The sequence below is a fragment of the Glycine soja genome, chromosome 9 (assembly GCF_004193775.1).
Source record: "Glycine soja cultivar W05 chromosome 9, ASM419377v2, whole genome shotgun sequence".
Lineage (NCBI taxonomy): Eukaryota > Viridiplantae > Streptophyta > Magnoliopsida > Fabales > Fabaceae > Glycine > Glycine soja.
The window spans coordinates 6,368,871-6,393,868 of NC_041010.1; the positions used below are offsets into that span (position 1 = coordinate 6,368,871).

Consider the following 24,998-nt stretch of genomic DNA (forward strand, 5'->3'; position numbering starts at 1 on the left):
ATGTTTACTTTACTTTTGGATTTTTTTTTGCTTTGTTTTTCGAAACCTGAGATTTGTAAGCCTGCAAAGGTGTGTCCTTGATACCTGTTTTTGGAAAGCAATGGAAATCCTTTATGGTTAGACTCGTGCTTGAAGGAAAATAAGATCATCGAAAGACTCAAAGAGTGTGGACTAGTAAGGATCTTTAGTACTCGACTGGTATCATTATATTTTATATTTTTCTTAAATGAGATAACTTATAGTATCCATTGAGGAGTCTTCTCTATCCATCTAATTTGATATTTTCTTTAGCTCGCTTACTCTTAACTATCTATTTTATTTATACCATATATTATTTTCCAAAAAGTAATTTAACCTTTATTCTTTCTTCTCGTAGACTTTTCACTCTTCCAACGAATCGTTTCCGATAAGGCTAGCATTCTTCAAAACCCGCCCAATCAGAGAACGCCACGTGGAAGTTTCGGATGGCTGTTAAACATGTACGCAAATTAAAACGAAGCATCGCATACCATATCCCTCTGCAACATAAACTCAAACTCAACCGTTCACACACACACTTAGCGTGACACCAAGGACGTCGTCGTTTTAACCCTCGACTTGCCGTAACGTAACTGCAGAACGCAACGACTTGAATGAATGCCATGGTGAGGAAAAAGGAGTGACAAAAAAAGTATTATTACTATAAAAAGCAGTGTCGTATACTGAAAAAACGACAACGAAATGGAGTGCGTTGCGGCGAGGAACTTGGCGGCAATGGCGTTCTGCGTGAGTCCTTTGTCGTCGAGGTTGAGGCTGCGGAGGAAGAAGCTGTGGAGAAGACGAACCGCGTCGTCGTCGTCGTCGTGCGGCGGCCGCGGCGTGCGGTGTCTGAAGGTGGAGGCGAAGGCCGGGAGCGAGAGCTGCGTGGCGACGAAAGAGGACTTCGCCGACGAGGAGGATTACGTGAAGGCCGGTGGCTCCGAACTCGTTTTCGTCCAAATGCAACAGAACAAAGCCATGGAAATGCAATCCAAGCTCGCGGATAAGGTTTTTTTCGGTTCTCTCGCTTCTGTTTCTTGGATTTTGATTCTTGTTACTGTGTGTTGAATGTGGAGCTTCGTTATGATCGGTTTTATGAGGGTTGGATGAATTTTCGTGAAATGCTTTTAAATTTTTTTTGGTTGAAAATTTAGTGGATATTGTTTTAGGCTTTTTTTTTTCGCTGTTAGGTTACTGTGGACTACATTATCAGATATCAATATATACTATCCAAACGGCAATATAAATTTTACAATTATTTTAAATATATGTAGGTTACAATGACCTGTAAGAAGTAAGATTCTCTCTTTTTTAAGGCGATGCAAGATCATCTTGATATGAATAAAATTTCATAAAACATAAATAGTAAGTATATAATTATAATAATCCGAATTAATAACATACTTTTTGAATATTACTAAAATTAAAAATAAAATATAAATCATTGTAATGATAAATTACTTCCTATTAATTATACAGATTGAAATATTACTATCAATTTCATTTCTTTCTCAAAATCATCTACGGAAAAGACAATTTCCATTTTTAGTTCATCAAGGAACAATGTTTTTATGCTTTTATATTATACTTGTATTGTAGTATTTTTTTTTTTAAAAAAAACTTGAATACTTCACCTATATGTATCGAAGTATCCGAGAGTATTGGTATGGGATAGAAATACATGAAGCAAATTAAGTAGGTCATCTTGAGAAGCTAATAATAAAAAAGTGATTGAGTTTTTTTTTTAATATAAGGAATTGCGTTAGATTTCTTTAGTACATACTGATATTTGAGTTGTGTGGATGAAATTGAGGTGTGATGGGTTTGGCTGTGATGATCTTTTTGTTTGGTGAGAGTGATGCCATTGTTTAGTCGTGTGGATGAAGTTGAGGTGTGGTGAATTTGGCTGTGATGATCTTCGTGTTTGGTGATAGTGAAGCCATTGTTAAGTCTTATAAGAAATGCTAGTAACACACACTGTTTCATTGGCTGAAATTTATTGAAAATGATAAAATTTGGTAGGTCTCATGTCATATTTAATAGCTCTATCTTCTGATTTTATAGTTTTCAGTGAATTTTAACCAATTAAAAAAGAATGTGTTTGAAAAGAGTGTGCTAAAGACTCGGTTCCTAGCCCTCCTTTTAGTGTTATACACATGCACCGGTTTTGATGGTTATGAAGATGCTTAAACTAAATTGTGTTTTTGGATTTATGTTTTCTTACCGAGAACCTGTTGATAACCACTCTTGCAGTTGCCACCTATAGGAGATGATATACTGGATCTAGTTGTGATTGGTTGTGGTCCGGCTGGTCTTGCTCTTGCTGCAGAATCAGCCAAGTTAGGACTGAAAGTTGGGCTTATTGGTCCGGATCTCCCTTTTACAAACAATTATGGTGTGTGGGAGGACGAATTTAAAGGTATCGTTCTTGCTGCATCATTCTACTGATATCATCTTTGTATCAGATATGCTATTTATTTAAAATATTGTCTCGGCCAACCCGAATCAGCCCTAACCCATATGGAATAGGGCCAAAATGCCTCGTGGTCATGTGGGTTAGCGATATTAAGAACAATAAAAAATTAACAACAGACTTGTCTTTAACAAGGGAGGTCGGTTACTTGTATCACTTAACATCAATGGATTAGTCTCCTGATCCAGCTGGTTAGTAAACACCGTATTCTTTGACTCAAAAAAAAAAAAAAATCAATAGATCCGATCAAAACCAAATTCTCATAAATATAAATATTATTTACAAATAAGATTTCCTATAACATACTGGTTGTTGTTTTATTGGCTTCACATGACTAAAAACCATACAATTTTATTCTCTTCGTGTGGCTATTTTTTTGTGCATGTTCAAACTGCTCTAATAATTTTTGTCATTTTTACACAAAAAGTGTTGTAACAATATCCCTGTTGAAATTATTCTGTATCCCATCCTTTCTTATGCTGCCTCACAACCATATTTTCTCATCCTTTCTTGTTCTTATGCTGCCTCACAACCATATTTGTTTTTTTAATCCTCTGGTACATTGTTTCTGCTAAAGATCAAACTACCCGAACGATCTAATCTTAACTTCAACACATTAACCACTTGTGTCCAATCATTTGGTTCTTCACCACCTTCTTAACATTTTCATCTTAAATTCCATCTTAAAATTCAACATTCATTACTATAAAATATAACCCGGTGTGTAGTATTGTGATAAAGTTTCCCTTTGAGCTTAATTAGTACTTTGTGGTTGCTAATATTCCTTTATGTATTTCTTCCTTTTAACAATCCAATTTGTTATATAAAAAAAAATCCAATTTGTATCTTGTACGTGACATCTTTATTAAATTTCCTATTGTTTTATACTATTGATCCCATATACTTAAACTTAAACTTGTGGGTATGACATCTTCTATTTTTACCTCCAAATCATTTTTCTTTTGTGTCTTGCTAAAACTTTAATGCATATACTCAAACTTAGAAATTTGTGATATCACATCTATCTAAGAGCTCAAGCTTAGAGCTAACTTTTTATTTTCCCTTGAACCTTCAATTAGAATTATATCATCTGCAAATGACATACATTTAGGGATAATCTTTTGAGCTAACTTTTTTAATAGTAATTTTGTAAACTTAAGTTATAAGTTATATATGCCTAACAAATTTCATTTAGGTGGATAAACTTCACTATCCACTTATATGAAAAGAGAATAGGGTAAATTAGAATTTTTTTCCTCCTAATATTTTAAATCCTTTGATTTTTCTGAATTTTAATTGTAACATTTTGATCCCTTAGTTTGATAAATTGGTAATTTGATCCTCCTGATAGATTATTAACATATAATTTTGATTAGTTGAGTTAATTATAAATTAATTAAAATTATTAATTATTTAAAAATTAATAAAATATTATTAATAATCCTAATTCTCCACTACACTGTGCTTCTCTTCTTGAACGCAAATATCTCTTCCACCTTCATTGTCACATGCAATTACCACATTAGGGTTAATAGTCTTCTATTAAAATTTTCTAAAGATTAATAATTTTTATTTAATTTATAATTAATTTAATATCTCTAATAATCATAATTATTATTTATTAGTTAATAATCTATTAGAGGAACTAAAATCATAAATTTATAAAACTATAGGATCAAATGTTACAATTAAAAATTAAAATGACCAAAATCATGGATTTAAAGGAACTAAAATTACAATTTAACAAAAAAATAAAAAAAGTAAAATACATTCATAACTAAAATCAACTTCTCCGTATTAACTTGTGGAGAAGTTAAATGAATAAAGCTATAAAAGCTCAATTCATTTTAGTGGAATTTCTAAATGCTTATAAATTCTGATGAGCTGTAAAACTCTGATTTTTTTAGGTTTTCAATTTGAAGTTTTGACATTTTGCCATAAAAAGCAAGATTTTTGTCTTTTTGACAGATGCATACTTGCTTAGTTGATATAATGCATTGATGAACACAATTCATTATAATTTCAGATCTCGGACTTGAAGGTTGCATTGAGCATGTTTGGAAGGATACCATTGTCTATCTCGACAATAAGGACCCCATTTTTATTGGTCGTTCCTATGGACGTGTCAGTCGGCATCTGCTTCATGAGGAGTTGTTAAGAAGGTACAACCGTCTAACTGTTGATGATATATTTACTATCACTGTTAACTTGCTACTTGTAATTTAATTTCCTAATAACAATTATTTTATTTATTTTTGTAGATTTTTGATTCATATTAATTTTCCCTAGGTGTGTCGAGTCAGGTGTCTCGTATCTTAGCTCAAGAGTAGAAAGTGTTATTGAGACGAGTAATGGTCATAGTCATGTTGTCTGTGAATATGACGTTGTAGTGCCCAGCAGGTATGACAACTCACATGCTTCTAAAAGTTTTATCCATTTATCTATTATATATGGAAACTTCTGACATGTTATTATAGGCTTGTTACTGTTGCATCAGGAGCTGCTTCAGGGAAACTGTTGCAATATGAGGTCGGGGGTCCAAAGGTTTCTGTCCAAACAGCTTATGGTGTGGAAGTTGAGGTTGGAGGCTGGCTCTATGTTCTGTTTCTAAGTTTAGTTTATAGGTTAATGCTAGTATCGTTAAAAATATCTTGCATATTAACATTAATTGTTGAGAATCCTTTCTCATATTTCGTGATCATGAAGGTCCACATTTGTCCTCTCCTGCATCTTTTTTTATTTTTTAATATGTGACCTAAGAAAATTGCTTGTTTTGTGTAGTTTATATTAGTGAATTGTTTTCATTTCCATTTTAGGTAACAAGCTACTGTTTTCATTTCTTTGACTATTTGGTGTCTATACATTTTCATTAATAACACAGTTTATAAGTATGTTTAAACCAGACCAAAATTGGTGCTTCTTTTTGTGATACCTTTTTAATGCCGTTAAATTAATTAATATAGATCTGTTTAAGCAAATCAATTATTGGAGCTTATTTGCAAAGTGCAAAAGGGCAATATAAAAAATAACAGTAGCATTTTTGGTAACAAATCAAGAGGGACTGTTCCTAGGTCAGGTAGTATTTAAATATTAGTTTGTCTTCTTCCCTCTCTCTAACCATATATCGTGTTTATATTTTTATTAAAAAAAATCTAAATACATATGACGTAATAGTTTGTAATAATATTTTTTTTTGTTACAATATCAGGTGGAAAACAATCCTTATGATCCAAATCTGATGGTTTTCATGGATTACAGAGACTACATGAAGCAAAATGTTCAATGTCCAGAAGCAAATTATCCAACATTTCTTTATGCAATGCCCATGTCCCGTACAAAAGTGTTCTTTGAGGTTTGCTCCATGTTCTTAAGTTTAGTGTTTTTTACATTATGTGTTACAGTTCTGTTAACAACAACAACAACAACGCCTTATCCCACTAGGTGGGGTCGGCTACATGGATTAACTTCCGCCATAATGTTCTATCAAGTACCATACTTCTATCCAAATCATTAAGTTCGAGATCCTTTTTGATAACCTCTCTTATAGTCTTTTTGGGTCTTCCTCTGCCTCGAATTGTTTGCCTTCTCTCCATCTGGTCTACTCTTCTCACTACAGAGTCTACCGGTCTTCTCTCTACATGCCCAAACCACCTAAGTCTATTTTCCACCATCTTCTCTACAATAGGTGCTACTCCAACCCTCTCTCTAATAGCTTCGTTTCTAATTTTATCCTGTCGAGTCTTACCACACATCTACCGCAACATCCTCATCTCCGCTACACCTACTTTATTCTCATGTTGGCTCTTGACCGTCCAACATTCTGTTCCGTACAAAATCGCCGGTCTTACCGCAGTCCGATAAAACTTTCCCTTTAGCTTGATCGGTACCTTTGCATCACATAACACCCCCGATGCTTTTCTCCATTTCATCCATCCTGCTTGAATGCGATGATTCACATTCCCTTCAATTTCTCCATCATCCTGTATTACAGACCCAAGATATTTAAACCGTGTGACTTGAGGGATAATATGGTCTCCTATTTTCACCTCTGAGTTAGAAACCCTCCTTCTTTTGTTGAACTTACATTCCATATACTCCGATTTGCTTCTGCTTAGGCGAAAACCATGTGTTTCTAGAGCTCGTCTCCAAGTTTCCAACCTCTCATTCAACTCCTCCCTCAACTCTCCAAGGAGGACTATGTCATCTGCAAAAAGCATGCATCTCGGCGCTATCTTTTGGATTTGTTCCGTGAGGACATCCAGAATTAAGGTAAAAAGGTAGGGGCTAAGGGTTGACCCTTGATGCAAACCAATTGTGATGGGAAAATCGTCTGACTCTCCACCCTGTGTCCTAACACTAGTCGATACCCTATCATACATATCTTGGATAGCTCGAATATATGCAACCCTAACCCCTTTCTTCTCTAGAACTTTCCACAAAATCTCTCTAGGCACTCTATCATACGCTTTCTCTAAGTCAATAAAAATCAAGTGCAAGTCTTGTTGGTCCATGCGATATTGCTCCATCACCCGCCGTAATAAATAGATCGCTTCCATGGTCGACCTTCCCGGCATGAAACCAAATTGATTCTCAGTAACTTGAGTCTCCTTTCTTAATCTCCGTTCGATCACTCTTTCCCATAATTTCATGGTATGACTCATTAGCTTGATTCCCCTATAATTTACACAATTTTGTATATCCCCCTTGTTCTTATAGATTGGCACTAACGTGCTTCTCCTCCATTCCTCCGGCATGCGTTTTGACCTCATAATTTCATTAAAGAGTTTGGTGAGCCACTCAAGACCTCTATCTCCAAGAGTTTTCCACACTTCAATAGGTATGTTGTTTGGCCCCACCGCCTTACCGTTACTCATTCTTTTCAACGCTTCCTTTACTTCCTGTTTCTGAATCCGACGATAGTACTTATAGTTCCGGTCCTCTTCTCTTGTGTCTAGATTGCTAGAGTCATATCCATATCCATCATTAAATAAGTTGTGGAAATACGCCTTCCACCTCTCCTTGATATCTTTTTCATGCACTAAGACTTTGCCTTCTTCATCCTTAACACACTTTACTTGATCCAAATCTCTAGTCTTCCTCTCTCTACCCTTAGCAAGCCTATATATAGATCTTTCTCCGTCCCTGGTTCCTAGAGCTTGGTATAGTCCGTCAAAAGCTTGGGCTCTTGCCTCACTCACCGCCTTTTTGGTTTCATTTCTAGCTATCTTATACTTATCCCAAGTTTCAGAATTTCTACACCTAGACCACTCCTTGAAACACTCATTTTTTACTCTAACTTTGCTCTGAACACTTTCATTCCACCACCACGATTCTTTACCCCTAGGTCCAAAACCTCTAGATTCACCCAACGTCTCTTTAGCCACTTTAATAATCTCTTGTTACAGTTCTGTCTCTTTAGCCACTTTAATAATCTCTTGTTACAGTTCTGTTAACACTTTATGTAAAAATGCCAATTGCAGGAAACCTGTTTAGCATCAAAAGATGCTATGCCATTTGATTTACTAAAGAAGAAGCTCTTTTCGAGATTAAATACAATGGGGATCAGAATTAAGAAAACTTATGAAGAGGTAAGATATTGGAAATGCTAGGCTTGATTGTGTTGATTTTACAGATATATATAAAAGGAGAACACTTTTGGAGTTGAAATCCTGTTCTTTCCCTTCTTAATTGTGTTATCCTCTTAGGCTCAGTTTTCAGCTATCCTTTTAGCTTGACATTATAATATTTAAACAATAATATGATATGTACAAGATCTTCTAGTGCATCTAAAGCATCTTTTGTGCCTGAATCTGAATTTTGAGTGCCCAAAAGAAATCTCCTTTCATCAATAAATTTTATGTAGGAATGGTCTTATATCCCAGTTGGTGGATCCCTACCGAACACAGAACAAAAGAACCTTGCATTTGGTGCAGCTGCCAGCATGGTGCATCCAGCTACAGGCATGACTTTATCACATTTTCATTTCATGGATATGCTTAATTTAATTTATTGCCATTCAATATCAGTTTTTATCCACAGGGTACTCCGTTGTGAGATCTTTGTCAGAAGCTCCAAAATATGCTTCAGTAATTGCTACTATTTTGAAAGATGGTCATGCCAAGGACATCATTACTCAAGAAAGAAGAAAGGAGAATCTATCTATGCAAGGTAATCAAGTATAGTCATTATCAAAGCCTTAGATGTAAAAGTTACTCAGTTTCTCTGAAATTGCATAAACTATGCTTATTTTTTTCTTTCCTCAATCAGTTACTGTCTAGCACAAAATTGTAGATTATTTTTATTTTTATGATATAGATTGTATGTATATTACCAAAAAAATTGAGAGCTGACACTCGGACTTGATGACAATGTGAAGCCCTTTTACTTGTATATGCATTTGAATTTTCTTTTCCTTTCAGCTTGGAATACACTTTGGCCTCAAGAACGGAAACGGCAGAGAGCATTCTTTCTTTTTGGATTAGCCCTAATTCTGCAGCTGGACATTGAGGGCATTCGAACATTCTTTCGTACTTTCTTCTGCTTACCTGATTGGTATGGTCTATTTTTTCTCATGTTTTTTATTGATTTCTTGGAATTTGCTTTATAATGTTTTCCAAGTGTAATATGACTAAAAACACATGCTTAATTTTTAAGGAGATCTATATAAACGAAATTCCCTAAGGCCTATATAACCTCTTTGGATCTTCATAAGGATCTAAACTTACGTGTGGACAAGATGGCCCAAAAATATAAGGAAGGTAGCAAAAGAGACTCATGCTGAAATAAGAGATTGTTTGCCTAAGAGGAAAGAATCTTGGTTTTTGACCGCAAATGTGTGCGATAAAGTTAAGGTTAAAAGGAAATGTTATGAAGTGGGGTCTTTAGGTAAGAATGCTGAAAATTGGAGAAAATATAAGGTATCTAAGAAAGAGACCAAGAATGAAGTGAGCTAAGCAAGAGCTAGAACTTTTGTCAGGTTTTAGGTACCAAAGATGGAGAAAAATATTTATAGGCTTGCTAAATGTAGGGAAACAGGGACAAGAGATTTGAATAAAGTGAAATGCATAAAAAATGGAGAAGTTAACTTCTTGGTTACGGAAGAAGATATTAGGAAAAATGGAAGAGTTAATTCCATGTGCTATGTAATTGAGGACATGAATTTGATTTTCACTCTAATAAGCTAAGCACTAGAGATAGGACCAAAGTTATATATTTCATTGTAGAATTTTCAGGAGCATGTGAAGAGGACAAATAATGACACAGCAGTTAAACGGGATACTATACATAGTGACATATGGAAAGACCTACGAGAGAAAGGCATTAGTTGGCTCACAAAGCTGTTTAACGGTATTATGAGGTCTAAGAGAATGTCCGATGGGTGGAGAAGAAGAACTTTAATCCCTATCTATAAGAACACAAGAGATACACAAAGTTGTGCAAATTATAATGGATTAAGCTCATGAATCATACTACGATATGTGGGAGAGGGTAATTGAGCAGAGATTAAAACAAGACTTATATTACCGAAAATCAATTTTGTTTATTATCTGGGAGGTCGACAATGGAAGCAATATACTTGCTACAATAATTGATGGGGTGATATTTGAGAAATAAAAAAGACTTACGTATGGTTGATTTCGAAAAGATATACAACAGGCTGCCAATGGTGGAAGGCTCTGGAGAAGTGAATCCTATATGTTGCCTATATTTGAGCAATCAAGGATATCTATGAGAAGGTTAAGAGTATAAAATATAAAATAACTACAGATTTGGATCAAGAGTCAGTTTTGAGCCCGTTTTTTTCACCTTCGTGTTAGATGTGCTTACTAAGCATATTAAAAGATGGTGTCACGAGGCATGCTTTTTGTGGATGATATGATACAGATACAGACACAGTCCTAGTTGGAGAGTTGAGAGAGAATTAGCGAGAAGTTAGAGATGTGCAGACAAGTTTTGGAAGCACATGAGTTTCAATTAATAAGAGGTAAGGAGAGTGTAATATAAGTTTAGAAGTGAAAATTGAAGACTATGCCTTACCACAAGTCACCCTTGCCGGAGTTGACGTTTTGTTTCAGTGACCAGAATTTGTCGCAAGGATTAAACTTCATTTGAAATAGAGGCTACAAAGTTAAAACATCAGTTTTGCTACTTCATTGGTGATCATTATAGATGATACTAGAATGAAAGCCACATGTTTAACTCATTTAGATAACTCTAATGGGATTAACTGGGAAACATCTTGTAAGATGGATTATGGTTATCCCATCTCAGTTTCTAGCAAAACTTGTATTAATCTACTTGAGATTAGATTTTGCTTTCTCGTATTACAACTTGAAAACCTGATTTCATTGCTTATTGCTTAATCCCCCAACGCCCTCCCTAAACTTTTGGGATAGAAATTGCTTTCTATATCTACTATAGAATTATGGTTAAATGTTTTTTTCCCTCGCAGGATGTGGCAGGGATTTCTTGGCTCCTCCCTCTCATCTACAGATCTTGTATTATTTGCATTCTACATGTTCATAATAGCACCAAATAACTTAAGAATGGGTCTAGTCAGACATCTACTTTCGGATCCTACTGGTGCAACTATGATAAAGACTTACTTAACGATATAGTACGTTTCTATAACTTATTTATTCCCCACCCTAGGTACCCTGTATTGGGACACGGGTTAGATTACTATAGGAGCCTCAATAGTAGTTCGTAGATTCTTGTATAGACATACATATTTTATTAAAACCAGAGATATGTTCTTATGATTTTTATATCCCATCTGATATTAAAGTGCACTACGTTTATTTATATTTTATACGCTTCTTTTAGCTCTTTCGGTGATAGATTACGTTCTCATCTGTCTTTTTTTTTCCCCTCTGAAGAAGAACAATCATTTCTGGTTTATGAATAGATAATTTGACAATTAACTTTCACAGGGGTGTCTTTACTTCGCTATATACACATCCCAGTATTTATTGTTATGACGAGCATGAACTAATGTGCAAAACAAATTATATCTTCAAATCTAAAACTAAACTTACGATAAGCAAATCGGTCAATTCATGAATCCTTGCTAAGTGCTAACTCCACATCCCCGACCAGAACTTAGCTTTATACCTAAAATAATAATAATCTACTTCTAATAGCTTTAGGAGTTGCAAAATGTCTATGAACAGACTTCGTGATCATGAAGTCGTTACGAAGAAAGCAATGCGTGTCTGAGGCTTTAGCTCACCTGTTCAAGATGAGTCACCCATAGCACACACTATATGAGGGGGATCATCTTCCTCCCTCAGGTATGCAAGTATTTCTACATATTATTACTCTAATCGCGTCCATATAAAGGATTTTGGTCCTATGTGACTTCTCTTATTGGTAAAAGTAGTTTCATAATATTTATTAATTTACTAAAAAAAATGTAAAGCACTCGTAAAAAATGAAAATGAAATTGTTAATGGATATTTAAAAAATTGCAACATATTTATGTTGCAAAATATATTATGTTCATTTTGGGAGACGTCTTTTCCAAGTACATTAAACAGTGAAGTGCTGTAAAATAAATGGTAAGGAAAGCAATCGAGCCTTTAGAAGTTTAGATAAAGAAAATTTTGCACACCATCATTTACGTTGACGTGACACAAGCAACGAAATCTGAAGTTGTACATTGCCGCCAAATTAGGATTTGTTTGGATAAATTTTTATATTTTTATAAGAAAATAAAAAAATAAAATTAATATTTCTATAAGCTAAAATTTATGTATAAGTTAATTTTAACTTAGGGAGAAAATTTATTTCATTTCTTTTTATTTTCTTCTCTTACTAGTGTTTAGGAAGAAGTCTATCCAAACAAAGCCAAACGTGAATATAATAATTTCATGTAACATCCATTTAATCAAAATCATAAATCAGAACAAGAACAAACTTGATATAACTTGATTTGGTTATTATGTCAGCATATTACATTCTCATAACAACTTGACCTGCATCTAATTTGATGGAAGCCAAATGTAGTTTGAGTCAAGATACCTTTGGGGGAGTAAATAGCTTGCTGAACTACTGAAAAAGGAGGATTGAGGGAAAAAATGGTCAGAATATGCGTGCCACAAGGGATTGCAGATGTTTCTTTGCTAACCTTAGCACAAGTGGTCACAACCTAGTGACAAGTTTACAATTACATGTACTTTAACTTAAAAACTTTCACATATACTAGAGCTACCAGTGATGCATATATCCCTGTACACTAAGGTGGTTGTTGGCACTGAAAGTAAGGCAAACCTGATTGAAAAATAAGCAGGCTTGCCCACCATCATGTCCATCTATTTGCTGCACAAGAAGGTACTATACATGAAAATGGAAAAAAAATAAAAATAGCTACTAGGGTCACTGTTCACAAGCGAAAAGGTGTTCCAAGAGGGTGCAACCATCTATGATTTTGTGATGTCCATTGAGTATCAGGCGGAATAGCTTACTCCAGAATCACCTAGAACAAATGGTTCAGGTAGAACAGTTTAATTATCATCCATTGAGGAGGAGTAATCAAAGTTAGGTCCCCTTACTCTGCGTGGAATCCACAGATGTCCGTTTTGGTGACAAGCTCCCTGGATCTGTATCGCCTTCAACAAAAAGTCGTATAATCTTTTTTAGCTATAAAATTTGTGTAAAATGAAATGAAATATCTCATCCAACGTTTATGCTTACTTGCTATGCATACAATGCATGTTGAACATGCCATTGTCATTAATAGGAAAACTTGGAATTTGGAAAAGAAAAGTCAATTCAGCTACTTGAAATAAATAAAAAAGCTCAATGTAGCAAGAAGTAATTCCTATATGGCTATATATGACTATATCACATTAACACAAGTTCGCATGTAGTTGTCAAATTTCATTCACTTATGGACCAATTTGATATTACATAACCACTTTGATGATATTGACGTACAACCTTGATGTTGCAATAGACAGGGGATCAATGTGATATGAGTATTCTTTAGGGAGTGTTTGGAAGTGGGATTTTGGAGGAACAGAAGGGGAAGGCAATTTTTTATTCGTAAATTAAAAGAAAGAATATTTATTAGAAATGGAATTTTACCCTCCCCTCCCTTCACTAAAAAACTCATCTATCAAAAATACTACCTCACTGCCTTACTAATTCTCTCTTATTCCTACGAGTATAAACTAGTAGGGCACAAATGTTACTGGACTGAGCTTGAGCCGTAACAAATCTCAACTTCACAAGTCCTATATTTATTAAGCTGAATGCCACCCATCACCATAAGATGCCGTGTATCTGAATTCCAGAACAACTAAAGGTTAACTGGGTTACATATTCATACACTAGTTTATTATGTAGGTCTGAGGTCTCTGAAGCATATTGCTATACTTGTAAATCTAAGAGTCATTTTTGGCAGATAAGATTCATCAACTGATCTCATGCACGAATAGGAAATGTTACAATTGATAGAAACAGAAGATAATGCAGCACTATAAATTGATAGCAAGTGGTATCAAAGATTAGGACATGACAAGGGAAATGGAATTGTAATAATTATACTTCCGGAGAAAAAAATACCTACCATTAATAGATTGGTGCATCATCCCCTTGACAGCAGCAAAATTCTTATATGTATAACCAACAAAACTGAGATCTTGAGAAGTTAAGAGCTTCTGCGAACAAAGATGATACAATAAACTGTAAAGGAGAGAACATAGATCGATGTACATATAGCTTGGAACAACTATAACTAATGTTGTCGACCAGGGAAAAGCGTAGGAGCTAATGAATTAATGGAAAGCCACATGAAGCAAATGGATCATTAATTTATTAGCATTTTTTTTGAAGAATCATCAACCTTGAAAAATATGCCACATATTTAGAAATAGAAAAATATTGAGATGTATTGTTCCTTGAGAACCAAAACAAACATCCCAATGACTGAATTGGAACTAAATGTTATGTGTAAGTTCCGTGGAGGACCAATGATTATTACGATGGTATAAATATTCTAAAGGAGATGGAATTTTCCACTTCAAATTGAATCATACTTAAAACTTAAAAGCATACATCAGAGGCAAGTTAATTGACTATTGACTAACAAGTCTTACTATTCTTTCAAGTAAATAAAGTGTCTACCTTTCTGAAGGGTCCAGATCCAGATCTAGTTGATTTTGGTTGTTCAACCTGTTAACACAATTACAATCATGTCAGAATTCCATTTTAAAAAATGGTAATCATCTCAGGTAAAAGCAAAAGATATGACAATCCATGCACACATAAATATGAAAGTATAAGCGAGAAGGTAAATTAACTAACAATTATTTCATCCATACTGTTTCTGAAAAAGCTCATTCTATAAAGGCTTATACATTAAACAACTGAATTTAAATGATTAAAACTTACATACCAAAATACACAGACAAAACCTCTTCTACAAATATCAAGCATGCAAGCATATTATCATATATCATACAAGCATGTCATTCTAAAAAGTAGGGGCATGGTTATAACTTCAATTTTGTTAACTGGAACTGCAATTAAACTATTAGTCCAATTGCATTTTCGCTATTGGTATTTTGATTTAAGCATATTAATTCCTAGCCCTTTGTGATTTTATCAAAAATGGAGACATTGCAAACAAAATAAATGGTTAGGGGTTAATATGCTGAAATAAAAAATATCAACAGCGAAAACGCAACTGGACTAAAGACTAGGGCAATTGCAGTTAACGAAATTGAAGATATAGCCATGTCCCAGGTCTTCAGAATGACATGCTTGTATGATATTTGATATTTGTATACGATATGTTTGCATGCAAGGGGCTCAGCCTGACGGGGGGGTAATGAGCACATGTTGAAAGATCTAATGGAATTTGAGTAATATATCAGAGTGGGGAAATGCTTATCTTTCATTACTTGTTTACAGAGACAAGAAGAAAGGGAAAGAAACACCATATAACCCTTAGAGGGAAAAACATTAGACCTTATTGTGACATCTCTAATTCAGGGAAGATCAGAGATGAAGATAGCCTAGGTGCAAAAAAACAAAGCTGCTAAATTAGGAATGTCTACCTGCTTATTTATGAAAAAGGTTGTTAAACTCATTGTTATGTGAATATGAATAGAAAAGGAAAGTTAGTCAGATACTGTTAGTGAGGATTTTATGCTGTTGGATAGCTGCCTATAAATAAAGCATGTTGCTGTATTTTAAACAGAAAGATTAAAGAACTGAGTAGTGCATAAAATCCGCTCAGTTCTATAATCTCTTTTTCTCTCGTGTCTCTCTCTCTATCCTTTGTGTTCTCTTATTCCCTCTTCCCCATTTTCTTTCTCTTTCCCACCAAATTCCTTTATCACCCATCCCACAATAAGCTAATTGACAAGATAGTACAGGCTGAATGCATCATGAAGCACTGTAGGTACTAGGTAGACAAAAAAATGTGACCAATGCATATTTTATTTTCAACAAAAAAATGTTATATTTTAACAGACAAACTGAGATTAATTTGCTGTTGTCTGAATAAAGTAGAAACATAGCTCAAGGTTCATTGATAATCAAGGGAATAGATAGGCACAACTGTAGAACAAATAATGCATAAATCATTATAAGCCCACCACCACTTCAATGGCACCTACTTCTCTGGTTAGGAACAAGCTGAAAGGATGAAGCAAATTCATAGAAGTCATGGATACAAAACATACCACTGGTATAGACATGGCACACTGATCAAAAAAGGAATTCAAAAATCATAATATCTTACCTCATCAAATTTCATAAAATTCTGAGTGTCAAGCTCTCCATTGACTTGTGGTTTAAATGCTGCCTCCATTTCATAGAGCCTGTCCCACATGACATCTTTGAACCAAGGATGAGCCTGGTCAATTAAGAACCGGTAGTATTATCAAGGAATACTATGACTTAACAGTGAAGTATTGCAGGAGAAAAAAAAGAAAGAGAAAGAGACACATTTTACACACTTTAATTTCTTCTGCTCCTCTAGTACCAAGCCTATGTGGCACACCGGAAAGCAACCTGCATATTAGATCCTTGGCTTCGGGTGTCAATCTGACCTCCTCTGGAAATTTCAAGTGATTTTTCCAATGCACAATCTGAAGATACTCATCACCAAGGCAAAAGAAGTAGAACATAATTTCAACTGTTACTGTTAATGCTTCTAAAGAAAATAAGGCACTTAAATGCTAATGAGTACCATGTCAAATATAGTGAAAACAAGGAGACCGGCAAAATAATTATAAGAAAATCCCAAGACAAAATTTAAGCAACAATATTCTAAGTCAACAACATAGAGTAAGACTTGAGAATCTACGCCCAAAATTTTAAAGCATAATAAAGAAAAAAATACCCATTAGTAGAGTTTATGGTTTAAATTATAAAAGTCCATTGAAATGTCAAATAACTAAATCATACAAGACTAGGGAAATAAGAACTATAAAGCAGAATCATGCTCTTTATATGTGTGCAGTTTTCTCACCTTTCTGCATGTTGATACAGGATCATCAGAGTAAAACGGAGGATATCCAACTAGCATTTCATACATTATAGCACCAAGAGACCACCTGCAGCAAGTTAGAACTCTGTCAACAGCAAGGACAACATTTCATTCAAAAGGACATTATTCTCTTTAAGCAAAATATATTTTTACACGGGGCACAATTTTTTTTCAGGTAAAAAGAACTATAAAGAATATAATAATCTAAGATTAAAACCAGTAAAACATTCTTATGAATAATAAAATAGATTAAATCTCGAAGAACAGCAGAACATATAGACCAAATCGTTATAGTTCTTGGCCCATAATAACTATGGAAATGAAAAGAAGGCAATATTGATCAATAAATTTGGCGCTCAGGCTATTTAATGTTTATTCAAAGCAAGTGAACCCGGTCTTGAACAAATTTTTCTTACTAATCACCAAGCACGTAAGAACAACTAAGCAATCAAAATCCTTTTTTTTTATTCTTTTTACATCCAATTTATGTGGTAGAAAATCTTTATCCTCTATTAACTGTCATCTTTCTAATTATCCAAAATTTACTTCCTTCTTTCCATTAAACCGAGTTTAATTCCTACTGGGAATCACATAAACTGGCAAAACATTCATATTGTTAGATAACAAGCCAGCCAAGTCCACATGCAAATGATTATCCTTTTTATATCAGCAGGAAGATTCAATTTCAGAACTTGATAGTGAATATTACAAAACTAGGAGGATCTGAAAGCATCATGCCTTTTATATAAGATTTGTACAATCAACTGCAGAAGTGGTATCGTTAGTGGATTTATATGCCAATATCAAGTTTCCTTTGAATAAATATGAATAGTTCATTGGATCTATTAGACATGGACAAGGCCTTATTCAACCTCAAAAGAAAATTCAAGAGAATATGATTCCCCAAGCCTACTATTTGGAATATGCACATAAAATCCCAAATGTCATGACAAATTCTTAAAACTGGACAGGAAAGTTCCTTTTCTGAACTATTTGGAATTTAAATAAGAATAGAAAAAAAAGGCTACATAAAAAATTATGCTCTCAAATTTTTGCCATTCATAGATCATAAGGAGCTTCGCTGATTGCACTCTGGTTTAACTTTCGTCCCGTTTACATATGCTAATAAGCAAAAACATAGTGCTTGACACATTAACTTATTCCGGAACAAGCCATTCTAGGGTCTTTAATGTTTGGAAAGAAACTTAGAACCTTGAGCTTTTCTACTTCTCTTAATCACATAAAAATAAAAAGGTAATGCAAAGTGATATCTGCATTCACTTCAAAATGACAAAACTATTAACACAAAAAATGGATAGATGTAACCCAAATGAAATATATATATATATATATATAAACATACCAGTCGCACTCCACACCATAACCCTTTTTCAGTAGTACTTCAGGAGCAATATAGTCTGGAGTTCCAACAGTGGAAAATGCCTGCCATGAAACAAATAAATAAGCTGGAGAAGGATATGCATGCAAACAGATAAAAACATGATCAAGGTGGTAAAAATGCAATCAAAATTAGCATTTCATGCACGATTACTGCACAAATTCGCTGACCATGAATAAGAAACATGAGACTTCTATGTAGTTAAAGAGCTAAGAATTTTACCATTATGCACGACATCTGAGTGCCAAATAAACAATTACAAATCTTTCATTCTTTACTTTGATCCAAAAGTCTACATATTGACTAAATTGTCCAAGAATGGTGCTGCCATGGGGTTAGAATGCTCATGCAATAGATGGCACATGTTCAAGTAGCTATTAGTTAAATATACTATCATTTTGTATTATAGATCAATTAGATATTGGCATATTGCTATTACGAATTTGTAAGAAATCAGAAACAAGAACCAGGAAATCATCAAATACAACTTCTGAGCATGGGCAGACGGAAATTACCAACTTCCTCCTGTTAATTTGCCAATGTTGAAGTTGTTCAAGGGGACTTTTCCAGCGCCTACCATTTCTGCCATTTGGCAAGGCTCCATCAACATCCATGGTATCGTTCAAGTTCTCATCATCCAGGATTTCATTTTCACTAATAGATGATAGACTTGAGCAGTCAAGTGGCTTGCAAAGACCAAAATCAGACAGCTTCATGTGACCATATTGGTCCAATAGAAGGTTGTCAGGTTTTATATCTCTGGGGGTAAAATCAAAGAAACTTGTGATGGAAAATTATGATTTTAAGAACAAGACTTTAATTTTAAGATGTAACAATACCAACCGATGAATGTAGTTATGTTTATGAATAGACTCTATGGCAATAACGCTTTCAGCAATGTAAAATCTAGCCACAGTTTCAGTCAAAGTTTCTTCCCTCATCAACAAAGTCATTATATCACCACCAGGCAAATATTCCATTATGAGATATAAGTGTTCAGCATCTTGAAAAGAGTAATAGAGTTTCACAATGAAGTCACACGCAACTTCTGCAAGTACATTCCTTTCAGCTCTAACATGCTCAACCTGTGATGGAAATGAACCCGATGAATTAGAAAATATTCAAATCAGATGATGAAACTTAAAAAATTATTCTAATAATAACTTGAATGAAAATAAAAAAATTTCATTCAATTAATGAAAATATGAAAACTCACCTGTCCCCTGCTGAGCATTTCAGACTTTTTCAACTTTTTCATGGCATATATATTACCTGATTTCTTTTCACGGCAAAGCCTTACCTGTGAAACCATAAGGAATCTATGTTTTATTTCTAGCGTCCATGATTAGCTGTCATTTAGAGAATCCTAAATGTATTGGGGTAGGAGAAAAGCATAAAGAAATCCTAAGTTATTGCTGGAATGCATAGCTTTTATTTGTTCATTCTTTTTATAATACCGTGATATTATTTCCAAAAGAAAGATTTCTGAACTAATAAGAATAATTGACTCTCCAATTCCAATGAAAATTGAAGTTTATACAATCCTCAGTCTCATAATTTCTGTTAGATAAATATTTGTTACTAATGGATAATTGAATGTTTCTGATAAGCACTTGGGGAACTCTCCCTTAAAAGCTAGCTGTCAATGGAGAATCAAGCCTCTTAAGTACACTCCACTAAGCATCTCATACCACTCGATGTGGTCAGTCCCTTCATAGGTAGCTCTTAGAATTTGGGTTTGTACCGAACTCAACCCTACAAAAGTGACTCAGAAGATGAGGGTTGTCCCTACTTATATACTTTAATTTGGTCATATCATAATCTGATGTGGGACTAAATCACCACCCTCAAGATTGAAAATTGCAATTAAGGCAACTCCCGATGAGGCCCCAACTAAGGCGGGCTTGGTGGGGGCCTTAATTAAGGCAACTTTTCAAAAGTAGCTCTTTCTAAGACATTGGCAACCAACTCTAAAACCAATTGATAAGCACCCAAGCACTTGGGGAACCCTTCCTTAAAAGCTAGCTGTAAAGGGGGAGAACCAAGCCACTTAAGAACTCCATCAAACATCCCATACTACTTGATGCGAAACTTAGGCACCCCATAATACTCAATTTCCTATCAGTTTCAGTGTTCTTACTATTGTAGACATATATTCTTCTTGTTTTCTTTTTTCCTTTTCTGCATGTATTAATTAATGTACTTTTGTGCTTTACCTTGTATTACCATACTACTTAGTAATATAAAATAGGGTATTAGAGGATAGTGTAATTTCAGACTCCTTCACACACATTAGGGTTTCTATGGCAATGATGATGATAGCTACTGCTTGATGCAGCTCATCTTCATTTAGTCCTCAAGTCAAGACACTTGTTTCTTGGAACATTTTACCATAAATGACTTTCTGAGTGCATCCACATATGTTAACAATGGAGTATAAGGTTGGTTGGGTGGTAAAAGGAGAAGGGAGGGAGGGAAAGGTTGCAGGGTTCGATTCCGCCCGCTAACAAAAAACTAGCAATTAACAATTAACATAAGCCGATAAAAAAAACATCCACTAACAACGAGAAACACCCTGATTTTGCATCAACATTAGAGAACATCCTTGCCATCGCTATTGTAACCGATACACCTTCAACACAGTGTATTAATTATCTATTTTATGCCTTTCAGGTTTTCCAAACTAAGTGATTTCTTTTTTGTTGAGAGGATAAGAAAGATAAAAAACAAAAACAAAATTGCATGAGGAGGGAAACATCATTGCAAGATCATGACTTTCTATTCTCTGAGAATGTAGAAAAAAATGGAACCTAAACAAGGTACAAACTGAAGTGTAATTTGATACATTGCTATATACGAAATGCATGTACAATGGCCCACACGGATGCTTTTGCTATGCAGCCCGTCCCCCATAATCAAACACCATATGAGAAATTTTTTATTCCTAAGAATATTGATTGCTCAGAAATAAACAAAGGAAACACATAAAAAGGGTTAGCTCTTTCAACAAGGAGAACAATATGGTAAGCATTTTATTTTATTACGATTCAGAAATGTTTAATTGGGTATTATCCATTATCCAGATTATAACCAAGTTACGTCAAATACCATGTTTAAACGTCAACAAAAAAATAAGGCCCTACTATTAATATGATTGTATATATTTCTACCTCCCCAAAGGCTCCCCTGCCAATAATGGTTAGAAGGTCAAAATCATCAACACATATTTTATGTCTTTTTAACCGCATATACTCGGTTTCCTTGAGCTCTAAATCCTTCAATAGATTGATCTGTTCATCTTCTGGTACTTGAGAAGATGCTAACTTCTTCTCTAGCATTAACCGCCTGCAAATAATAAAATCATGCCAGTATCTTAACAGGGTACTTAAACAAATAAAAGGCAAAACAAGATGACTAAATAAATGTAAGCCCCTTCATTGAATGTATGACTACTTTAGAAAAAAGAAATACTTGAATGAAAAATAAAGCTTCATATAAAAGTACACTGCAATAACTAAAATCATGTTTGTGTGTGCATATGCATGTACTAGAGTGTCTGTCAATGAATTGAGAAAAAATCGCAAGTCTTGTGTGTTTAAGTGAGTGCAAGTACATGTGTCTGTCGAAAATAAGACTCTGCCAGAGGGCCACAAAATACACAATTAAGCACATGGCATGGGCCACACTAGTTATGTACAGAAATTATGACTTATGAGGACATTATACACTGAAAATCAAATTTTATAAATGCCCTTTCAATATATAAATGAACATTTCGTGGCGACACAGAGCATGGGAAGAGAGGACGCATAAATGCTCATGATAATCCATGCTAAAGTGCTCAGAAAGACAAATTACTTTTTCTTTCAAAAAAAAAAACATCCCAGAAAAGCTGCATTCTCCTCCAGCTCATTCATATAATAATGAGCTGCAAGATTCCTTGTATGCCAAATTTATCAACAAAACCATTTCACAATTACAATTAATCAACAATATTAAGCGTGCGGGGATCACAACCTAAAGATGTAACGATTTAACAAACAGCCACAGCTTCCACAAACACATACACATTGGCATGCTGGTATTAAAAAATTTACATTAATAAATCAATAAATATGACAATAAAACTTTGTCGCCCTTTGCGGTACTACCTGACAGCCCATAGCTGTATACTATTATCTGATTCAAACAAGATTGTCTCTTCTCTTTTAAAAGATACGCATGATCAACACAAAAAAAAAAAAAAAATCAAAGAAGGGTGCAAAAAGGAAAAAGAAGAAGAAGAAGAAGAAGAAAAATTCCATCAGAACATTTCCAGCATAAAGCAAGGGCAAAAATAGAAAGAACCAAGAAGCCCCCCACAACATGCAATGAAATAGAAACGATCTTAGCATAAAAAACAAAATAACAATGATAATATAAGAAGGCTTGTTTGGCAAATAAGAAGAAGAAGAAGAAGAAGCAGAAGAAAAATAGAAGAGCATGGTGTTTTGTTTATTACTACCTCTCCTTGCGTTCTTGGATGTGCTTCCTCTGAGACCTGTAATGATTCTCAATGAATTTCTTAGCTGCAGCGACCCTCTCCAAGGTCATGCTGGAACCAACATCAACATCTCCTTGTTGTTCCTCCTCTTCCTCCACCGCCACGTCATCCTCCTCCTCCCTCACATGCACCGATTCCCCCGCCTTTTGATTCTCCATTCCCCTTCTAACCCCTTTTTTTTTCTTTTCTTTTCTTTTCTCTCTCTTTTCTTTCTGGTTTGTGAATTGTGAACACAAATTGAGAGAGGCTCCAAAAAAAACACACACACGCATGAAAGGGAGGGAGGGCTATGTGTGCCTGTCTCTGTGTGTTGTGTGTTGTGTGTTGTGTGTCAGACAAGTGTCGAGTTTTGATTGGGACTATGTTTTTTTGAGTGGCTTAGTTTGGAACAGACCGTGATGTCGATGAATCCGAGGTCTACAACGTTGGATTCTCTTTCTCAGGTGCTGCAACTGTGGGAAATTCCGTACCGTATTTTTCTATCGTTTTTATTTTTATTTATTTATTCCTTTTGATGTTGATGCTTTGTTTTATTTTTTCCGGAAATATCTCGCAGTTGATATCAAACGGAATTTTTTTTGGGTACACATATTAAACGGAATTTAATGTAACATGGGGTAGGTTACCAATGCATGGGATCAGTTACTTGAATAGGGTGTTGAATTTTATAAACCCTTACTACAGTACTAGTATATTGCTTTTTTCTTATTTTTACGATTCACAAGAAAAAAATGTGCTTTAATTATTGTTCGAAACATAAATAAAATTTAATAAAAATTTATTTTTACTAAAAATCTTTGATTCCTACATATATAAATAAAGAAAAAACATAAAATAGATTTAATAACAAGAGATATAAGTAATATATATGAAAATTTATAGGCTTAATCACTGTTATTGTTATTGTATAAACAAAATGGAAAGTGATGTTTCCAACTCAGCAGACCAAAATATGAGAAAAAAATGTAAGAGTTTTTTTTTTCTTTCTTAAATTTGGCTTAATTTAGATAATGCAAGTAAATTATCTTTGGAAATAATCACTTAACCGGTGTGGATTGGCTATGTGGGGTTTATTTTAGTTTAATTAGTAAGTTCAAAAGAATTTTATTTTACTCTTTAAAATACATCTTTGTCAACTTAAGTAGAATTGTTTCCCTAATATAAAATATGATTGGGTCTCGTGGACATATTGGTGAGTAGGTGGTTATTTTTTTCTCTCCATAATGTCCTTATTATAATAACTAACTGGAAAGATAGAGGGAGTTGTTTGGGGGCAACTTTTTAAAATGCCAAAAATATGGGAAGATATGGAAATAACCTTATAATCTTAAGATTATAATTTCTTCTCTCAACTGCATGTCTAGACTGAAAATACTTTATAAAAATAAAGCATCTCAAATAAAATAAAACCAAAAAAAGTTACACACAACAATAATTCTCAAACAAAAAGCTTATTGTATACTTGATGAAAGACATGTTTTTACTTTTGTTTTAAAAAAAATTGTGCAATTGTAAGTATATTTATTGTATTCTTAATAAAAAAATGTTATGTAGACCTTGAACATACACTCTGTATTGTATCCTTTTAAGTTGTAAAAATAATATTTTAATTACATAAATAAAAAAAGTTAATTTTTAATTCAATTTTGTTATACTTTTTTGAGAAAATAAAATGATAAAAAAGAAGGCATACAATTTTGTTAAAAAAGAAGGCAATTGCTTATTTGGAAGATTTAAAATTATCTTTATCTACACTTTATTAAAGTTATATATATTTTTTAATTTAATGCAGTTCAAAGTATATTTTTAGCCCTATAAAAAAACTAAATTTATAGTTAACTTTAATATTAATGTTAATTGAGCGTATCATAAATTAATTTAAGTTTACATTTTAAATGTTAATTCTTTTTCTCCAATCTCTATTTATCATGAGATATTTTAATTTCACACAATTTTTTAAAATATTTAATTAAGCTGTCTGAAAAACAAATTATATTAGTGTACACATTAATGAATGGTGTCGATTTAGACAATGTTTTATGTATTTTAATAAGGTGAAATT

General features: G+C 33.9%; 2 protein-coding genes across 2 annotated transcripts; one reads left to right on the top strand and one right to left on the bottom strand.

The window, feature by feature from the left end:
• Positions 1-512: 512 nt before the first annotated feature.
• LOC114367952 (lycopene epsilon cyclase, chloroplastic-like) lies at positions 513-11,303 on the top strand. The gene is made up of 11 exons (XM_028325230.1): positions 513-1,026; positions 2,272-2,437; positions 4,518-4,653; positions 4,781-4,891; positions 4,969-5,071; positions 5,700-5,843; positions 7,972-8,079; positions 8,355-8,451; positions 8,531-8,659; positions 8,911-9,043; positions 10,944-11,303. The coding sequence occupies exons 1-11, from the start codon at positions 721-723 to the stop codon at positions 11,107-11,109; spliced, it is 1,599 nt and encodes a 532-aa protein (XP_028181031.1). The 5' UTR covers positions 513-720; the 3' UTR covers positions 11,110-11,303.
• Positions 11,304-12,391: 1,088 nt separating this feature from the next.
• LOC114425479 (serine/threonine-protein kinase tricorner-like) lies at positions 12,392-23,372 on the bottom strand. The gene is made up of 13 exons (XM_028392416.1): positions 22,898-23,372; positions 21,564-21,738; positions 19,610-19,693; positions 19,237-19,478; positions 18,909-19,152; positions 18,358-18,437; positions 16,977-17,061; positions 16,462-16,593; positions 16,245-16,358; positions 14,621-14,668; positions 14,064-14,154; positions 13,045-13,101; positions 12,392-12,968 (listed from the first exon to the last, which is right to left on the bottom strand). The coding sequence occupies exons 1-13, from the start codon at positions 23,206-23,208 to the stop codon at positions 12,940-12,942; spliced, it is 1,692 nt and encodes a 563-aa protein (XP_028248217.1). The 5' UTR covers positions 23,209-23,372; the 3' UTR covers positions 12,392-12,939.
• Between the last annotated feature and the right edge of the window lie 1,626 nt (positions 23,373-24,998).